The sequence below is a fragment of the Hibiscus syriacus genome, unplaced genomic scaffold (genome assembly GCF_006381635.1).
Source record: "Hibiscus syriacus cultivar Baekdansim isolate YM2019G1 unplaced genomic scaffold, ASM638163v2 tig00111550_pilon, whole genome shotgun sequence".
NCBI lineage: Eukaryota > Viridiplantae > Streptophyta > Magnoliopsida > Malvales > Malvaceae > Hibiscus > Hibiscus syriacus.
The window spans coordinates 166,085-183,054 of NW_024063118.1; the positions used below are offsets into that span (position 1 = coordinate 166,085).

Consider the following 16,970-nt stretch of genomic DNA (forward strand, 5'->3'; position numbering starts at 1 on the left):
TGTGACTTGTATACTAGAAGATCTATGACAGGGTATGTGTTTACTCTTGGTGGAGGGCCTATTTGTTGGAAATCTACTATTCAATCTGTTATGGCACTATCTACAACTGAAGCTGAATACATGGCAGCGGCTGAAGCTGCAAAAGAAGCTTTATGGCTTACTGGTTTAGTGAAGGAGTTGGGTGTTCAATAAGGTGGAGTTCAGTTGCTTTGTGATAATCAAAGTACTATTCACTTGGCTAAGAATCAGGTGTATTGTGCTAGAACTAAACATATTGATGTAAGGTTCCACAATATCAGAGAGTTGGTTGCATCTGGAGAGGTTTTGTTTCAGAAGGTACATACTGATGAGAATGCCACTGATATGTTCACCAAGCCAGTTACGATAGACAAGTTCAAGCATTGCTTGGACTTGTTGAATGTTTTCGAGTTGTTAAAAAAGTAAGGTAACCTAACCCACATTGAAGTTTCCAAGGGGCGGGATATTCGCTAAGGTGGAGATTTGATAGGTATGGCTCATAAATATACCAGTAAAGAGGACAGAGGATGAAGTGGAGTGAGTGAACATTAATTATCCTTACAAAGAAAGTCTTGCAGAGGGGGTTACGATTATGTGGGTTAGGGGTGCGGGGGCGTAGCCCCGCGGTATGGTACAAGGTCAATTATGTAATTATGTATCAGGTTTTTTATTATAAATAGAGATGTAACCTAAACCTCTGAGACATTGAAAAAAAATTTCTAGCTCCGCCTAGGCACCGAGGACGTAAGCACATTGCCGAACCTTGTTAAAATTATTGTGTTCTTTCATTTACTTTGCCCGATTCTTCAACATTTTTCATATTAAATTGAGCCAAGATGTCAGAGATGTATTGCGCTTGAGATAGAAATCTTAGTTGGAGTGGAAATAGCCTCAATGCCAAGAAAGTGATTGAGCAAACCCATATCATTCAAGGCAACTTTGTAGATAATAAACTAATGAAATGAGCAATGAAGTCATCATTATTACCAATAAACACAATATCATCCATGCATACTAGAAGGTATAAAATAAATCCCTTTGTACTATAGATGAACAATGATGCATCAACCTTTGGTTTCTGAAAGCCAAACTAAAGAAGAAACGAGAAAGTTCGATATAACATGCCCTTGGTGCATGCTTCAGTTTATACAAGGCCTTTTGTAATAAAAAAATGTGAGAAGGTTTTGTAGGGTCAAGATATCCCGAAGGTTGCTCCATATAGACTTTCTCATGCAAAGTGTCATTTAAAAATGCATTATTGATATCAAGTTGCTTGTAGACCACACATCATGAAGTGTAAGAGTGAAGATAATATGTATCGTAACAGGTTTCAACACAATACTAAAAGTTTCAAAATAATCTTAACCATTTTCTATAGAATACTCTTTTACTACTAATTTGGATTTGTATTGATCAACAAATCCATTTGGATGTCGTTTCACGTGGAACACCTATTTGCACCCTACTATAAATTGCTTGGATCGTGAACCAATATTCTATGTTTGATTGCACATCAAGGCAGTAAACCCATCTTTCATTGCTTACCTCTATAATATATCTTTAAGAGAATCAATAACAATTTCGACTCCAATGTTGAAGGCAAAGGATGACGCATAGTGGTATTAACAAATGAAGGACCAAAATACCTCAGATTTGGCCAACATGTGCGTGCTTGTCGAGTATTATACTATGGCAAGATATTTGTTGTAGCAACAAGTACATTATTATGCTCTGGTATATAACGTCCCAGATTACGGGTTAGGAGTTTTGGGCCATCGAGTTGGACCTTAAATTAACTTCTTAGTTTATGAGAGGTTTTGACCCATATTTAGATGGATTTGGGTTTGAGCCAAGCCCAATAGAGGGTAAAAAGGGTACTTTTAACCCGCAGTCAGAATCAGAAGGACCTAGGTAGTAATTTCACTATTAAAGATTTCAAAAGATGAATATATATTGATTATGAGTGATATCACGTTGTCTCCTCCCTATTTTCTCAACTCTTCTTATTCTCTTCTCTCCCTTCATCTTATCCTTCATTTAGCCAAGCTTAAAGGTATAACCTTTATAAATTTCAGTTATTACCGAGAGAAGTTAAGGTAAGAACCAAATTCCTCTCACCTTCAGCTCTAAACTTCCATTTGTAATTTTTGGTGAAAGAAAAACTGAAATGGGTTTGGTGGGGGTTTTAGACACCCAAATGATTTCAGTTCGTTTTGGGGAGATTTAGGCTTCTTTTTTAGTTTTAGAAAACCAAAACGGGTAAAAAATTTTGGGTTACTATTTCGATAGTCTCGTGTAACATTGTAATCCATGTATCTTCAGTTCGAACTGGATTTAGGTGTTATAGAGGGTGTTGATGCATCAGGTGGATCAACATGTTATTGTGGTGTGTTAATAATGCCAAAGAAAAAACTCTATGGCACAACGATTACACCCATATAGTAAATGAGAAGATATGGGGAAAAAATCGAACATGATGAGAGACATAAATTCTGTTTGTGTTTGGATCCAAGCATTTATAAGCAAACTAAATCATATAGTATCCAAGGAAAATATATTCAATGGACCATAGTTCAAGTTTATGATTCATGTATGGTCGTAGCCAAGGAAAACATAAGCATCCGAATGGTTGAAGCTTATCATAGTTCGGTGATTCTCAATAAAATATGGAATATAATGACATATTATCCAATATCAGTGTTGGCATCCAATTGATGAGATAAATAGTCACTTGAAAAACATCAGGCTAATACTCTATTAGAAGAGATGCAAAGTGAAGTAGAGAAAGACCCGTCTCCACTATGTGACAATATCTTTGTTCAGTAGTCCCATTGTGTTCAGGAGTATAAGGCGGTACAGTGTGAAATTCCTTCTAAATTTAGAATGGAAAAGAGCATAACAAACTCACCTCCATTATCAGAGAATTTTGCAACATGTCTTCTAAACTGAGGAAAAATTGATGCAACATAAAAAAAAATTCGTCGGGTATAGCCAACTATACTTGGTGAAGTGATCAACAAATATCACATAATATGCATTTTCATCATATGAAATATGTTTAGTGCTCCAAACATCCGAATAAAGTATTCAAGAAGGCAAGAGCTTGTCATAACATTTTGACCATATGACAATTTATGGCTCTTATTAATAAGACATGAAGAACAATGAAATTCTTTCAAGAAAGTTGAGTTATAAGGTATATTACATTAGTGGCTAAGACTTTATCAGACAAGTGATCAAACTTGTGATGTAGTTGGATAGACAAACAACTGATTGAATTAACTTGAGGAAGAAAATATCATGAAATATAATAGACACCACCAATGTTATTACCCTGGATTCAACTGATGCTTGATTAGCCTAAAATAATTGAGAAATCGGTACTATGTTTGTATGTAACTGAGTAACACATAAGACATCTATGAGAGAAAGAGGTTTAGTAGCGACGGGAATCGTGCATCGACCACTATGATATATAGGTAGATAATTACCATTAACTAGTTGAATTGTATCAAAAACATCATAAGTGGAGAAATCTTGAAGAGTTGCAGTAGTCATAGTGGTATAATGTGAAACACCACTACCAAACATGCAAGTAGAAAGGCCTAATGATGAATGAGTAGCAACAACATTAACAATTGGTGAGTTAGCTTTTGATTGATAATAAAAGTTGTTAAGAAATTGAACAAGCTTACGACAATCCCGAATAATATGTCATGGCAAATTACAGAACTTACATATAATATTTTGTCATCTACAATGACTTGATTGATTAACATGACTATGGCCGCCATTAGAAGTCAAATGACCAGAGCGACCATCCTTCCCTCGAGATCAGTTGATCGAATAACCATGATTTTAATTGGCTCACTGTGCAGAATTTGCTAGAATGTGAAATTTTCATATTCCTAAAGAAGACACTCATGATCAGTTAAGATCTCATACATCTTAAGCATTGTTGTCAGTGTGTTACGCACTAGAAGGGCAACAACTATTAGATGATAGCTATCACTAATTTCTTGACAATAGAGATCAATAAATCTATATAAGAAAAAGATAGTTTACCAAGGAAAGTTCAGAGGCAATATCCTACATGCCTTTTATGTAGTCAGAGATAGATTTAGAACCCCACATATTGTGAGCCAGTTTGGATTTGAGAGCAAGAATGTGATTAGGAGATGCTCGAGCATAACTTACAACTAAATTATCCCACTTCATTTTAGCGGTGACAACGAATGAAATGAGGGGTTGAACTAGATCATCACAACTACAAAGAAGAACACTGATAAGAATTTGATCCTAACGATACCATTGTAGATGTTTAGGATTAGCAGTTTTTGTTGCGACATCGATAAACTGAGATGGGAAAGGCTGCGATCCATTATTATAACTTACTAGTCCAAAACTAATAAGTGTGACCTCCACTTGTCAACGTTGAACAAGAAAGTTGGCGAACATAAGTTTGATTGAGAAGTTGATTGGTGCACTGAGATGCACAATGTTGTTGGTGTTGGAAGACGAAACCATGAGAGGATATCCGATTCGAAGAAGAGCAAAAGTGAGAGAAAATCGAGTAGAGAAATTCTACTAGGCTCTAATTACCATGTAAATGGTTTATGTATTTAGTAATTTTAACATTTACAAGTGATGAGTATATATAAGTGTTGAAGAATCGGGTAAAAAAAATGAAAGAACACAAGAATTTTAACGAGGTTCAGCAATGTGCTTACGTCATCGGTGCTTAAGCGGTGCTAGAAGTTTTATTCAAGTCTCATAGGTTTAGGTTACATCACTATTTATAATAAATAAACCCTGGTGCATATTTACAAAAATAACCCTATATCGTACCTAAAAATAAGTTTACAAAAACATCTAATCCTAAGGAAAGTCAAACGTGTACACAAGATAAGGTTTATACAAGTTTCTTGGAAAAATCTTGATTGTTTAGTTGAATATGAAATGTATCAATGAACGAAACTCAATTTTTCAACCATCATGACCAGATGATTTAAATCATGTCTATCGAGCGACTTCATTAACCCTAGATGAGAGAGCGTGGCAAAAAATATTGAATTGTTGGCGACGTCCAATTGTGAATATGGTAATAAAAAGCTCCGATTTCTGGAAGATGGAGCTTCCTATCAATGCTAGTTGGAATCTTAAGAAGCTCCTGAATATGAGATCTTCGGTTTATCACCTGGTTGCTGGCCGAGACAGATTGCTTAGCACTAAACAGATTTGGGAGGACATGTTGTCCATGGCCCCGAAAGTTGCGTGGCATCACTTGGTTTGGTTTTCTGGGCTTATTCCCAATCATTTCATTATCTTGTGGATGGCCATTTTAGATAGACTCCCTACCCGAGCGAGGCTTTTACGGATGGGAATAACCATTGAGAATGTTAATTGCTTGTTTTGCAACATGATCCCTGAAACTCAGAGCCACATTTTCTTCGAGTGTGACTATGCAAAAAGTTTATGGGCATCCATTCTCCAGCTCTGCGACATCAATCGCAATATATGCCATTGGGACGGTGAGCTTGCGTGGGCTGTGCATTGCTTTAGGGGGAAGTCTCTCCTCACGAGAGTGTTAAAACTTGCCTTTACGAGTTACGTGTATGGCATTTGGAGAGAGAGGAACAACAAACTGTTTGGGGGTAAGACAAGAACAATGATCGAAAACCTGGAAGACATTAAAGACACTATTCGAATTCGGATGTCGGGCTGGCGCATCAACATGATGGACTTGAGAAATGCTGCCATTTGTGCACGATGGGGCATTGCGTGATGCTGTGTGAAGTTCTCGCTACCTGCTGTTGCTAGCCTATTTTCTTTCTTTGTTGTAGGCGTGTTGTTTTGTTGTTGGTTGTTTGACCTTGGTTCTCTTGTAGCATAATTCTGCTTTCTTGGGTAATGAAATTGATTATCCAAAAAAAAGTTGTGAATATGGTCATTAATTTAAAATGAACCTGTTTAAGTCTAGTTAAACTTATAAGATTTACATTATGTATATGGTCATTAATTTAGGTGCATTTAGATACTTGTGTTATATAACATGATAGTTTTGGTTCATCAATTATGAAAAGAAAAACCTATAAACTTTTAAATATCTAGTAACATTATGGTATGATGGGATCGAAACTCTTACCATTCATTAAAATGAACCGGTTTATGTCTTCATTATGAATAAATTATTTTACAAGAAATGAATGAATATTGTTTAAACAGATTAAAAATAGTGAATGAAAAGATTATTTTTTATTAAAAAAAAGTCAATAACAGTTAAACAACTTACGATGACTTTAAATTTAATGGTCTATAAGCATTGTTCTAATTATATCTTGTGTATTTAGAACCAAAAATAACTAAAAATAGAACCAAACTTCCACTATATATATAAGTTCATTCCATAATTATAAATCAATTGATAGAAATATTTCATCTTTTAAGCAGTGTCTTGAGATATTTATATCAATTGTTAATGGATTTCTGGGCATCATTTGTTGTCATTTATTCTTTCACTTTTGGTGGGGTTATTGGATACCATTTGGACGATCAAATAGAAAACTTGCCTGGGCAACCAAATGTTAATTTCAGACAATTTTCTGGGTATATTGATGTTGATCCAAAGGCTGGCAGAAGCCTTTTCTATTATTTTGTTGAAGCCGAAAACGATCCAAAGAATCAACCCCTCACAATTTGGCTAACAGGAGGTTAGTTACTTTTCGATTTAATCATTTTATTAAAAATGATTATATGAATCAATTGGATTAAATCTCGAGTTATTTTTTTTTCTGAAAAAGTGTTTAAAATTGATGATAATTTCAGGACCAGGATGCAGTTCAGTTGGAGACAGCTTTGTCGGTGTTGGTCCTTTCATTACAACAAATGATGCTCACGGTCTCGAGAGAAATCCATATGCTTGGACCAATGGTTGATTTTCCTTTTTTCTTCCCTCTTAAAATTTGCTCATATATATGGTTCCATATCAATTGATTTAATTCGAACTTTTTTATATATAAATTTTAGTGTCCAATATTCTATTCATCGACTCACCTGTTGGAGCTGGATGGTCATATTCAAACACAAGCGATGATTATATAGTTGGAGATCATAGTACAAGTATGGTCATGTCGATACTCGATACTTCTTTTCTTCTTATTTTCTCCATTGAAAAAAAAAAGACCGACAGTTCTTAAATTTTTTATTCCATTGCTTCTTACAGATAATGATCTGGTTACATTCATACTGAAATGGTTTGAAAAGTACCCGATTTTCAAGTCTAGAGATTTATATGTTTGTGGAGCAAGTTATGCAGGTTCGTTCAATATTGTAGAGACAGGGTAGATGGTGTTAATAGGCAGCTGTGCATTGATTGATGCTTGTAGGTGGCTTTCTGTTTGAGCTTGTTGTTTCGTAGCAGCTTGGCTACTCTCTTGGATAAATATAAGCTTACTTATCTTTAAAAAAAAATAGATTTAATCAATTAATTGATCAATGTAGGTCTTAATTAACCTAACCAAAAGGATTTAAAATCGGCTGGTTAAGTCGATTGGTCTTAAATGACCCCTACTAAAAATTAAATTTTATGTTTTCATATCTTTGTCAATTTAGATGAAATCAAATAACATATATTTATGAAATTTGTTGTTTTCTCAGGACACTTTGTACCCAATTTCGTCAACTCCTTACTTCAATACAACAACAAATCAGATAGTTTCAAGTTTAACATCAAAGGATTAGCGGTAAGTAAAACTCGATTTAATTCTATTATGAAATTAATTATTTTTTTATGTTATCAAAATTTGACTCATGATCTCATAAATTGAGATTTTATCATTTTATTTGTGTCAAAATATTTTATAGAGTTATTTTTAATATTGAAATACAGTTGGGCAACCCCGTTCTTCGGTATAAGTTAGATCTTCTGGCGGAACATGAATTATATGCATCGGAAGGGATGATCTCGAGAGTGTTGCATCAAGAAATTTTGAAACGTTGCAATGGGGTCAACGAAGACAACTATTCAAACAATGTCGGCCCGTGGTCTGAATCATGTCAAGAAGCCATGGGTATATCCCAAATGATCGCTTTCAACGTAACTTCTGTCGATCAATCTAGGCAAAGACAGTTTGATATTAGTCGTACCCCATGTGATGGGACTATGGAAGATCTAAACTCAGGAAAAGAGGTATTATTTACTTTCTTTTTGTTTTTGTTTTGTTGTCTTCTCGATTTTAAGGCTTCATTCTGATTAATCAGCAAAAGAGATTTTCTGCATACACAAGTATTTGAACTCGAAACATTGCTTAAGCGATATCAAACTGTCTACTATTTGAACCAACCTTGTTGGTTTATTTACTTTCTTTTGTGTGTATTGGGCCAATAATTGAGATTGTTGAGGTTAAAATTTAAATCTTGATCCTTAAAGAACGTCATCTTTTAAGAATATGTAATGCTCAATAAAATTATATACAATTGTACTCATTTTATTTGGTATTTCATGTCACAGATTACTAAAGTTATCGATGGATGTGATCTATGCCTTACTGTTCGACCAAATTTTTATTTCAATATTCCTGAAGTTCAGAAAGCCTTCCATGCAAATCGAACCAATCTAAAATACGAATGGTCCGGTTGTATACCGTGAGTTATATCTTTCTATCTATTTATACGTGCATAATTTTTTAAAGGACAATAGTGATTCTATTTTACAATTTATGGGAATTTAACAGGATGAGTGGCCTCAAATACAACCCAACTGACATATATAATGACATGCTTCCGACATTGAAGCAAATTCTCCAACAATCTGTTCCCATTATCATATTCAGGTTGAGTTATGCTTCTGACATAAACTTTGTTTCTAAACTCGATATGTATTAATCAACGTCTTCTTTCTTTTCGTTTTTCTAAAGTGGTGACGTAGATGGAGCAATTCCTCTGATTGGAAACTCGGAACATGTTAAAAAGTTAGCCAAGGACATGAACATGAACTTAACCAAAAACGAAACTTGGAATCATGATAACAAGGTTATTGCTTTACCCTTTTTATTTATTCTTTTATTTATTGTAATAATGGAATTTAAATTAGAATCTGATAATAATTATTTATTAAATTAGCAGGAAGGAGGGTTGTTGTACTTGTATGGAGATCTATTGACTTTCATGACAGTAAAAGGAGCTAATCATCATGTGCCGTTATCTAGACCATCTCAAGCTTTGTATATCTTCTCCAATTATGTAATTAATTAATCATATTAAAACCACATGATATTATGCTGTAATAAACTATATTTCGTAATTCATATATACTTACTATTTGCATGTATTCTATTATGTTTTATATTTGTGTTTAAAATAATTTATGTGACTATATATTGTCACGTACTTAATCATATTATTTGTTTTCATAAATTAATGTTGTTCTCAAGATCTTTTCAAAATAATTGAAAAGAAATTGAACTCTTCTTTTTTTTAAAAATTCAACCTCATTAATCGAATATTTCTATAAATTCTTAATGGATTTCTGCGTATTATTTGTTGTCATTTATTCTTTTATATTTAGTGGGTTTTCAAATAAAGAGCTCCGTTGTAAATGTTTATATTCTCGTACCTTGTCTTATTGATTTTAAAGTTTCAAGTAAGTTGTACTTTTTTTAAAGTTTGGTGATTGTGAGATCATTTCGATGGTCTAATGTGACATCTTCAATTTAGGTTTGTCTTCCGGATTGGGTTGAGGGTGTTACAGTTCCATATTAAATCCAATGATAGCTTTAAGAATCATGAGAATGACTAAAACAAAATCAATTAATTTTGTACCTTTATTTTCCCGAAGACTATCACGTGCGATGCAAAGCTCAGAAAAATAAACCGTGACAAGCACAAAACATGAGACTTATCTCTTTATACTTATATCATTTGTTCATGACAATTACAAATCACAAACTTATGAATAACAACAAAAAACTCAATAGCGAGTTAAGGCATCAATTTAATTAATATCAAGAATTCATAAAAATAAGAACAAGAAATAAAGATTACTTGGATTAAATGAGAAATACTAGTTTAACACAAGCTTCACAAAATTATAACAAAATTGTTTCACCCTTAAATTAGAAATAAAAGCTTAATCACTCATGGTAGAATGAAAATACAAGAGAAAAAGAAGTTGCGATGTAGAAGATATCTCTAAAAAAATTCTAACAAGCACACAAAGAAGATGCCAAGGATGACTTGAAGGAAGACATTTTCGCTTTTCTCAAAATTTTCGCCATTTTTTTGCTGGAGAACTACTCTTTGCTTTGCTTTACCTCGTTCCACAAAGCAATCGTATCAAGCGACATAATTAAAGAACCATGAAGCAGTAAATATTAAAAACGCAAGTAATCACAAACGTTGAGTCCAACATGTTGCGGAATATGGCTATCGGATATAGCAAAATCGCAACTGATAATTTGAGAAAATAAAAATAAAGATAAAGAAGACACAAATTTACATGGAAAACCCTAAATAATATAGGGTAAAAACCACGGGCAACGGTAGAAAAATTTCACTATGAGAAAATAGGAATTACAACTTCTCTCGATCTAACAAGGAGAAAACAATGACAATTCTCTCTTGATAAAAAAGAGAAAACAACTCTCAAGAAAACTCTCTAAATTCTCTAGTATTGGGAGAAAGCTAGAATGATTTGGGATGGTTTTGAAGCTAAATGGGTTAGAGTATTTATAGTTGAAGTTTAAGGACTAATCTTATAAATACCCTAAAGTATAGGGACTAAATTTGTAATTTTCCCATTACCCACTTTCAACGTTTTCGGCGCATGCACCGAAAGCAAAACCATTTGCACCGAAAGTGGCCAAGTTGGCCACTTGTTGACTTTTCAACAGTCTCCCACTTGAAGATTTGATTGGAATAATCATATCTTAATACAATTCTTTCTACCTTGTATCTTCATGCTGCTTACGTTTCTAACAGGCCACAAGAGGATCGACACCAAGTAAATTTATCAGCATTGATCGCCTTCGTCATGAAATCTGCCATGTTGTCTTTGGTATGAATCTTCTGCATATCTATTGTTCCTTCTTCCACCTTTTCACGAATGAAATGGTACTGAACTCCTATGTGCTTTGTCCTTGAATGAAATGTTGGATTCCTTGCTAGATGCAAGGTGCTTTGATTGTCACAAAACAGAGAGACATACTCTTGATTGTGTAGTTGCTACATATTCTGCCTCTGTTTTGGATGTTCCACCAACAACTTTGAACACATATCCTGTTGTAGATTTGCTTTTATCCAAATCCCCTGCATAGTCAGAATCGACATACCCATTGATAAGTAAGTTTGATCATTCGTAACATAATGCAATATTTGAGGTCCCTTTGATGTATCTCAGGATCCTCTTTACTGTATTCCAATGCTCTTAGCCTGGATTCGCCATGTACCGACTAACCACTCCCACTGCTTGTGTAATGTCTGGTCTTGTGCATATCATAGCGAACATTAAACTTCCCACTGCTGATGCATACGACACTCGAGACATCTTCATCCTCTCTTCTTCACTGCTAGGACTTATACTGGAGGATAATTTGAAGTTAATAGGAAGAGGGGTAGAAATTGGCTTACAATCTTGCATGTTGAATCGTGACAAGATCTTCTTCAAGTAATTCTTTTGTGAAAGCCAAATCTTCCTATTACTTCTGTCTCAGTGAATTTGCATCCCTAGAATCTTATTTGTTGATCCTAAGTCCGTCATTTCAAATTCCCTAGCCAGTTGTGCCTTCAATTCTTCAATATGATCTTTGTTGGGTCCTGCAACCAACATATCATCCACATACAACAGCAATATAACAAAATCGTTATCATCAAACTTCTTGAAATAAGCACAAGGGTTTGCATTAAGTCTGTTGTATCCAAGACTCATAATGAAGGAATCAAATCTCTTATACGAACACCTCGGTGCCTGCTTTAAACCGTACAGAGATTTGTTCAACCTGCAAACCAAGTTCTTCTTTTTTTTTCTTCAAAACTTCAGGCTAGAGCATGTAAATCTCTTCTTCAAGATTTCCATGAAGAAAAGTTGTTTTAACATCTTGCTTCTCTAGATGTAAGTTCAATGTAGCACACATTACCAAGACTACTCGAATTGTTGTTAGTAGAACCACAGGAGAAAAGATTTCATTGAAATCAATACCTTCTTTTATAGCATATCCTTTGACCACCAGTCTTGCACAATACCTCTCAACTTGATCGTCACCATTTCGCTTGATTTTGAAGACCCATTTGTTACCAATTGGCTTCTTTCCTTGTGGTAGTGGCACAAGGTCCCATGTATTATTTTTATGAAGGGCTTCAATTTCTTCTTGCATCGCCATCATCCACAGTGAAGCATTTGAGTTGTTTATTGCCTCCTGGTATGTTGATGACTCACCATCCTCTGTTAAAAGGTAGTATGCAATATTTTCTTCTATAACATAATTTGAGTGTCAATTGGGACATCTTCTCACACGATCTGGTTAATAAGTTGTTGGAGCTTCAGAACTCTTTGGTGCTGCTTACTTGTTATGCAATGCTCACACAAAGTAAGTGATACCTTTGTTAAGCCTGGAAGTAGCTTTTGCTCCACAAGGACTTTCATTCCTTGTTCTTACATGTGTCCAAGTTTCTGATGCCATATCATTGCACAATCTGAACTACATAAGGCAACAGAGGTTTCTACTTCTAGCAAAGTCTCTCCCTTTAGCATATACAAGTTTATTGCTATCTTTTCGCCTTTCATCACCACAAGCGCTCTATGGGACACCTTCATGATTCCTTTTCGTGTTTCAATCTTTCTTGCATTATTATCAACCAATCCATATAATAATAAATTTTTCTTCAGGCCTTTCACGTGCCGCACATCTCAAACAACTTTAATTGTTCTATCATACATCTTCAATTTGATGGTTCCAATGCCAAGGATCTCTAAGGCATGATCATTGTAACTATACACAGATCCTCCTGAGACATGTTCATAATGATAGAACCATTCTGTTCTTGAGGTCATGTGATATGTTGCTCCCGAATCAATGAGTCATATATTTGCAAATCTTTTTTTGCCTTCCACGGTGGTTGACGCTTCACAACATAGATCATCTCCATCATCTGAAGTGTTTGCGGTATTGCCTTATGGATTGGAGTTTTTACTTAGACTCCAACAATCCTTCTTCAAGTGACCCTTCTTTTCACAGTTGTATCACTTTAAATTCTTCTTGCTTCTCGACTTTGATTTACCATGTTTATGACTGCTGCTTTGGCCACGTTCTGTTGATCTCCTTCTCATCGTTGTCAACGTTTCTGCTTGTTGCAGATTTACTTGTCTGTCTTCTTTGTTCTTGCGCCAATTTTATTCTTGTAGAACAACAACTGCAACGTCATCGAAGACTAGACTGGTGACATTACTGTTTGTCAAGTTGATCATACGAATCAGGTAGACTTTGAAGTAGAAGTTCAACACGTTCTTGTTCTCCTATTGTACATCGTAAGAATGTAAGCTGAGAAAATAAAAGTGTTCAGCGTGTTTAAGTGCTCCGTCACTTAAGTAAATTATGGCCTCCGGAGAGTGTACAATTTTCTCTCAAGGAAAATTTTATTGTGCAACGATGTGGCCTCGTATAATTTGGTGAGATGATCCTATATCTCCTTAGCTCTCTTCTTCTCCTCGATGCTTGACAATACTTCATTTGCTAAAGCTAGATGAAAGTTTGGCATAGCATTCCCTTCCATTTTGATCCATTTGTTATCATCTGTGAAATCTACCAGCTTTTCACTGATAGCTGCTAGACAATCGTCTTTCATCGGGATTGCCTTCATCTTCAATTTTCACAATGAGAAATTTCTCCTATTTAATTTTTCAATATCAAATTTCGTTGTCATATCTTTTATTAAGAATAGCTCCCACTATTTCACTATCGTGAATAATTCTCTGGAACCTTCAAAGAATAGGTAATACCTTCTTACTTTCTTATGTTGGAGGATCCACCTTTTGGTGGCAACCACAAAGACAATAAGTAAATATTACACACTCAAATCTGGTTCTTGATACCAATTGTTGCGGAATACGGCTATCGATAGAGCAAAACCGCAACTGATAATTTGAGAAAATAAAAATAAAGATAAAGAAGACACAAATTTTACGTGGAAACCCCCTAAATAATATAGGGTAAAAACCAATGGCAACGGTAAAAGAATTTCACTATGAGAAAATAGGAATTACAACTTCTCTCGATCTAACAAGGAGAAAACAATGACAATTCTCTCTTGATAAAAAGGAGAAAACAACTCTCAAGAAAACTCTCTAAATTCTCTAGTATTGGGAGAAAACTAGAATGATTTGGAAGCTAAATGGGTTAGGGTATTTATAGTTGAAGCTTAAGGACTAATCTTATAAATATTCTAAAGTACAGGGACTAAATTTGCAATTTTCCCATTACCCAAATTCAATATTTTCGGTGCATGCACCGAAAGCAAAACCATTTGCACAGAAACTGGCCAAGTTGGCCACTTGTTGACTTTTCAACACCACAAACTATTTGTGAAAATGTGTGTTCTTCATTTCAGTGCATGCTAGCGAGTCTAACAGCCACTATGTTCTCTGACTTCGTTTGGGTTCTCTCGGATTTTGGTTCTTATTATATAAAAAACAGCAGGAAAAATAAGAGTTTGTATCTTTATTAAAATGTTTTTGAATATATCTTCCGGGAAAATGACCGAGTGATCCACCAATTGTATGGTCGCTTACATTTCTTTCAAAGGTTTGTTAGTAAGCATTTTATAAACAGAAACCAACATTACATTTATCGAAACTCCTGAGTCACACATTGCATGTTTAATTTTAAAATTACCGATTTCACAGGGTATGACGAACACACCTTGGTCCTTCATTTTTGGTGGAATTTTCAGGATTGTCGAAACGTTCGCACTTAGACTTATTTCTTCCCGACCAACCAATCGCCTCTTTAATTTGTGGTGCAAAGTTCTTTAAAAATCGTGCATACTTTGGGATATGGTGGATTGCTTCGAGGAGGGGTATATTTACTTGAATTTTTCAAAAAATCTCTATAATTTCCCTCTCTTTGGTTCTTTTATTGCGTTTTACCAATCTCTAAGAAAAGGGAGGCATGGTTTTTTGTGATGGGGAAGAAGTAGAAGTATCGACTTTGGTAGGAAATAGAGAAGGTGTAGGAGTAGATAATTTACCTAAATTTTTTGGATTTGGTGATTCCTCTTCATTATCGTTATGTGCATCCTCCTTCTTTTCTAGGACTTCAGGGTTTATTTCGGTTCCACTTCGGAGAGTGATGGAACTCACATTTGCGCGCGGGTTTAGCTCTGTTTGGAAAGGTTGATTTTCTTGTGATTGCAACCTCTCCATATCTTGTTTCAATAGGCTCACTCGCCGATCCAACATTTGTAAATGCTTTTCAGTTTTACTACAGAACTCCTTTTGGCAAGCAATGAATTCTTCTTGGGTAAGTATGTATTCTTCCATCATTGCCTCCAATGGTGTCGTTTGCATTTGTGGAAAGAGCTCAGGTTGATAGCTCAGCATTGGGTTTAGTTCTCCCAAATTTTTCCTGGTCATAAATCAAAAACTTCAAAGAAAAAATTAGTTACATGATCATAAATCAAATTAAAATTAAATTTGTAAATTTCATTGCAAAGACATTAATTAATCAATTAGGTACTGATTTAGGACGCTGTGGGAGTGCTAATCCTTCCCCATGCGTAACCGACTCCTGAACTCAATTTTTGGTAAAACATACCTCAACTTGTCATTTTAATTAAAATTAATTTTTTATTTAAAATGGAAAAACGCTTTTGGGTGCCCAATCACACCCTAATCAAAGATTGGTGGCGACTCCTCGAACCGTATGTTTTTTTATCGTAAAGAGAATCCCAAATTTTTCGAAACGAAAGGTTTTTAAATCACATTACTTTTTAATTAAAAATTAATCAATTAAGAGGTAAATTAAAAATGGTGTGGTTTTCAAAATCTCACTTTTTAAGGAAAAAATTATTTCGACAGTTTGGCGACTCCGCTGGGAATCGAACCCATAATCTTTTGTTTAGAGTTTTTTTATAGTTTCACTTGACCATATTAAACTTTGAAAACTAGGTTAAGTATTCACCTTGAATTCTTTAACTTTATGAGCTTAAAACTCATTCTCTTGATAAATTATGAACCACTTCCTTTAAACTTTTAAGCTAAGAAATCTACTAAAATCTCCTCACTCTAGTACTATAACATGAGTACTATCATTTTAAGCTTGATTTTTAACCACACACGTAGTAGTTTAATCACAAAAGATACACATAAAGGGTGAATGATTTTCCTCTTAAAAAATTTAAAAAATATACATATTCTTTAACTCACTTGACCTCTTGTTTTATCAAGAGCTATCAATTTAGACTTTATAATATAACTAGTAAAACAAATTTGGTTCATAGACTTCTACAAAATTTATTGCATCCAAGACGAACACATATCTACTAAAGAACTTTCTTAACCTATTAACAACGTCCACACGTCCTGCAACTGCAAACACAGGTGTTTGCAATGACCTTCCTGTGAAAACTAAAAGCTGCCCATACTCTTAATTTTCCAGTGATTTTTTCCCTGGTGTAATCTTTCCTCGTATGCACTCCCACGTCGCTTGATCTTTTCAATCATTAGAACCAAAAATATTAGAAACAAAACGAATGTTGGTTGTTCCAACAAAACGAATTATTAATGGCTTGTCAAACGAACAAAACTAATCAATTACACCCAAATAAGTAATGATAACTTAAATTTACTTGTCTGCAAAACTGAAATCCCACCATATAAATAAATTCACTGCACCATTGAAAAAATCAATCCATCAAAACAACCAAACATTCTAGCAATCCCAAGACAATTCCTTGTATTCAAA

General features: G+C 34.6%; 2 protein-coding genes across 2 annotated transcripts; both read left to right on the forward strand.

The window, feature by feature from the left end:
- Positions 1–5,116: 5,116 nt before the first annotated feature.
- LOC120164884 lies at positions 5,117–5,803 on the forward strand. Its single transcript, XM_039174523.1, has one exon. It carries the CDS (start codon positions 5,117–5,119, stop codon positions 5,801–5,803), a length of 687 nt encoding a protein of 228 aa, XP_039030454.1.
- A 653-nt stretch (positions 5,804–6,456) lies between these two features.
- Positions 6,457–9,279, forward strand: LOC120164864 (serine carboxypeptidase-like 44). Its single transcript, XM_039174502.1, has 10 exons — positions 6,457–6,728; positions 6,844–6,948; positions 7,045–7,137; positions 7,241–7,333; positions 7,675–7,760; positions 7,907–8,206; positions 8,528–8,661; positions 8,751–8,849; positions 8,934–9,048; positions 9,142–9,279. The coding sequence occupies exons 1-10, from the start codon at positions 6,497–6,499 to the stop codon at positions 9,268–9,270; spliced, it is 1,386 nt and encodes a 461-aa protein (XP_039030433.1). The 5' UTR covers positions 6,457–6,496; the 3' UTR covers positions 9,271–9,279.
- The last annotated feature ends 7,691 nt before the right edge of the window (positions 9,280–16,970 follow it).

Coding starts and splice junctions, on each gene's coding strand:
- LOC120164884 (XM_039174523.1), top strand. CDS start 5,117: ATGGTAATAAAAAGCTCCGATTTCTGGAAGATGGAGCTTCCTATCAAT.
- LOC120164864 (XM_039174502.1), top strand. CDS start 6,497: ATGGATTTCTGGGCATCATTTGTTGTCATTTATTCTTTCACTTTTGGT. Junction 6,729..6,843: donor CACAATTTGGCTAACAGGAG/GTTAGTTACTTT, acceptor TGATAATTTCAG/GACCAGGATGCAGTTCAGTT. Junction 7,334..7,674: donor TTGTGGAGCAAGTTATGCAG/GTTCGTTCAATA, acceptor TTGTTTTCTCAG/GACACTTTGTACCCAATTTC.